The sequence below is a fragment of the Eurypyga helias genome, unplaced genomic scaffold (assembly GCF_000690775.1).
Source record: "Eurypyga helias isolate BGI_N326 unplaced genomic scaffold, ASM69077v1 scaffold37105, whole genome shotgun sequence".
In the NCBI taxonomy this organism is placed as follows: domain Eukaryota; kingdom Metazoa; phylum Chordata; class Aves; order Eurypygiformes; family Eurypygidae; genus Eurypyga; species Eurypyga helias.
Window position 1 is genome coordinate 1 of NW_010254016.1, and position 3,708 is coordinate 3,708.

The window sequence follows — 3,708 nt, forward strand, 5'->3', positions numbered from 1 at the left end:
CGCTGGAGCCGGGCGCCGAGGTGCTGCTGTCGCTGGACTGGGAGCGCCGCTTCGACCACATGCAGCAGCATTCAGGTCCGAGCCCCCCCGTCCCCCGCGATGGCTGTCTCTTCTGTCTGCCCCGGAGCAGCAGGACAGGCCCCACGGCACTGGCGCACGTGCAGATGTCATGGGGAATGGCAGCAGAAAGCAGTCCGACTGCAGACCTCTTCTCCTGTGTCCAGTGGCACTCAAAGCTGCTGCTCACACGTCTCTTCCAGGACAGCATCTCATCACCGCCATCGCAGAGCAGATGTTCGGCTTCAAGACAACTTCCTGGTGAGTGGGGAAAAGGCTCCTTTTGACCCCAGCCTGGTCTGGTGTGTGCCACCGTGCGGGGCCGCGAGGAGCTGGGCGTTGCTACGTCAAAAGCAGTTTGCTCTCGGACATGTCACTCGAGCTCAGGGAGCCTGGGAGAGGTGGCTGAACTGGAAAGATGCTGGGTATTTGCTCTGCCTTGTCCTCCTCCAAGTGATGGGTGTGCGGCTGGTGCTCTGTACATCACAGGGGGAGGAGAGATCTGTGTGTTTCAGTCACCGCGTTCCGGGCAGTGAGATGCCCGTTAGTGCTGCAGAGGGACCTTCTGGCAGTCAGCTACAGCAACAGATGTTCTGCATCGGTGCAGGGAGCTGGGCCGCCAGCGAAGTGTCATCGAGCTGGACACCCCCTCCATGACAGCAGAGCAAACAGAGGCCCTGGAGAGGAGCGTGAACGAGAAAATCCGGGAGAGGGTACCCGTGGTGGTGAGGGAACTGGCTGCAGACGACCCTGAAATTGAAACAGTGAGTGGTGGGGAGAGAACTGGTGATATCTGTGGGAGCAGAGCCACGGCGGCGTGGATGTCACCTGCTTGGCCGTTGTCCCTTTGCCAGGTGAGGAGCCGCGGTTTGCCCGATGACCACGTGGGGCCAGTGCGGGTTGTCGACATCCAAGGCGTGGACTCCAACATGTGCTGTGGGACTCACGTCTCCAACCTGAGTGACCTGCAGGTGGGGGCTGCGGCTGAGCTGCCTCCGGGGCCTCCTGCCACGTGTTCAGACCCAGCACAGCAGAATTCCCTGAGATCCGGGGCCTGCTGGGCGTTGTCCCTGTGGCAGAGGGGCGTTTTGGAGTGTTTGTCACAAATGAGAAATCCTCCGTAGCTGGAGGTGGAGCTCAGATGCGAGAGCTGCCTGTGTTTCTTTGCAGTCATCTCTTGGTCTGCGTCCCAGCAGAGACCTCCAGATGCACTGCAGAGTGCAGCCCTTCACTCCCTAATTGTATCAATTCCGCCGGATCCCTCTCCCGGCCTTTTGTACATTGACCCAGTGGCCGATTCCAGTGGCGGAGAGGAAATTCCCAAGGCCTAGTGTAGTGGAGCCGACCACCTCTGTGTGTATAAGCAAAATCATGTTCTTCTCTGACCAGGGCGGTTTTCTTTTTCAGGTTATTAAACTCCTTGGCACAGAAAAAGGGAAAAAGAACAAAACCAACTTGGTTTTCCTGGCAGGAAGCCGAGTGCTGAAGTCAATCGAACAAAGTCACAGCACTGAGAAGGCTCTGACCTCGCTGCTCAAGTAATGCCCTTCCCACTTCGATTGTTCCATCTTTACTGTTCCTCCTGACAGGTATCGCACAGCCCTCAGGGTACATCCCCACGGGACGTGTTACCTGCTTTTGCTCCCTTAAGGAATCCTTTCTTTGCCCTTCGGGTGGTGATCCGCATTGTCCTGATCCACGTTCTCCTCGTCCGCGTTCTCCTGATCTGTGTTCTCCTCGCTCTTTCAGAAACGGGCCAGGTGAGCACGTGGAGGCGGTGAAGAGGCTGCAGAGCTCCGTCAAGCTGCTCCAGAAGGTAGGGGATGGCTGGGGAATGCACGTGTGGCTGCTCCCTCTAGACCCGGGTTAGGCTGAGGGAATTGATAACTGGCAATTGGATTGAGGGCCCCAGATTTTCTGGATATGGTGAAACCTGCTCCCGTCTCTGGGGCTGCAGCTCGGGGCTGGCACCGACGTCGCCAGCTGCAGGACGAGCTGGTGGCTTTTCTTTCAGAACAACTTGAACCTGCTCAGGGACATGGCGGTTCTGATAGCCCGGGACTTCAAGAGCCAACCTGTTCCGAGCCAGCTGTTTGTTCTACACAGGTATGGGGGAGCTGGGGGAAGGAGTTCACGGGTGTCTCACATGTTTTCAGGCAGTTGTGTCTCTCTGAGGCCTATTCAGGCTCGTTTCCCAAGGAAAAATACAAGCAGGGTGAACGGAATATTGAACTGTGTGTTGTGCAGGTACGGGAACGTGTTACGATGCAGCCACTGGGTTGGTTGGGTTTTACAGCTCAGAAATAACAGCGTCTGATTCTCTCTGCCCTTGATACTTTCAGATAAAACTGAGGAGCTCTAAACAAATAATTCCCAGTATGTCCCCAGGAACGCACAACGAGGGTTTAGAGACATAGGAAAGGAGTAACCTCCCTGCTAACAGCAAGAGGCCAAAGCCCCCGGCCTGACCAGACTTTGGGTTTCCGATTGATGTTTTGGACTCTAGAGGGGAATTTTGCTTCTTTCTGAGGTGTTTTCTCATCTGCCCACACAGGAAGGAGGGTGACTCTGAATTTATGAACATCATCGCCAATGAGATCGGGACAGAGGTGAGTCCCTGCTGGAGACTGACCTGCCACCGCGGGTGTTTGCCCTCAGGCTGTAGCTCGGCCAGGCTCTGCTTGTCCCGCAGCCACAAGCTCTGTCACCTTTCCAAAGTTCCACGGGGGGTGTCCCCAGCAGCCCCAGTCTGCAGGGGAGTCCTCGGCGGTCTGGTGAAAACGCCGAGCGCTGTAGAAGCCCCCCCAGGGCTGCACAGGAGCTCACTGGCTGGTTTAGGGCAGGCCAGACCCGACTAGAGGGTGATTTCACTTGGAAGGGACTTAAAGCATCATCTGGTCCAACTGCCAACCCTGTCAGTGTACGCTGGGGTACCCCTGTACCCGTTCTGCCCCCACAGCACGCGACTCACCAGGGAAGGCTCAGAATTCCCCCTCCCTCAGTCCGAGTCGCGGTCTCAGTAACACGCAAACTTGGGCGTGCGCTGGGGTCTGTCCTGGCGCCAGCGCCTGTCCTCTCCCCGGACACGGTGGGTGCTGGTTCTTCTGGAGCAAGGTCCACCTCTGTCCGCAGGAAACCCTGCTGTTCCTGACCGTGGGGGATGACAGAGAAGCGGGACTCTTTCTTCTGGCTGGACCTGTTGACGCAGTTGAGAGTTTAGGTCCCAGGTAACGTGTTCCGTGGATTCGGTGAAACGAGGAAACGTCCCGAGGCTGCAGAGTAAGCGGCTGAGGGCACGGATAGGCCAGGCCACTGAGCAGCCTCCAGCCTGTCCCCTTGTTCCTGCAGGGTGGCAGAGCTGCTGGGAGGCAGAGGAGCTGGGAAGCGAGGCCGCTTTCAGGGCAAGGCCGCCCAGATGAGTCGGCGAGGAGAAGTGCAAGCGCTGCTCCAGGAATTCGTCAGCCGTCGGAGCCCTGAGGCATAAGGAGCAGACCTCGGTGGGGCGGTCTCCCCGCTTGGCGCAATCTCCGTAAGCTCTCCCAGAGAACGGAGACGTAAACCCACAGCTGGTGTGCACGTGCTCTGCCTCAGCTGCTCGGGGCTCCTGGGAAACGGGGGGATTGCGCTGGGGCAAGGGTCTGTCGTCTCCCC

The 3,708-nt window shown here is 58.0% G+C and overlaps 1 protein-coding gene across 1 annotated transcript; it reads left to right on the forward strand.

The window, feature by feature from the left end:
• Nucleotides 1-5: 5 nt before the first annotated feature.
• Nucleotides 6-3,541, forward strand: AARSD1 (alanyl-tRNA synthetase domain containing 1; the record flags this gene model as incomplete). Its single annotated transcript, XM_010152861.1, has 10 exons — nt 6-75; nt 261-318; nt 665-821; nt 912-1,028; nt 1,465-1,595; nt 1,807-1,873; nt 2,072-2,163; nt 2,612-2,666; nt 3,190-3,284; nt 3,406-3,541. Coding segments are annotated over 10 exons (978 nt in total), but the record flags the coding sequence as incomplete, so codon positions are not given.
• Nucleotides 3,542-3,708: the final 167 nt, after the last annotated feature.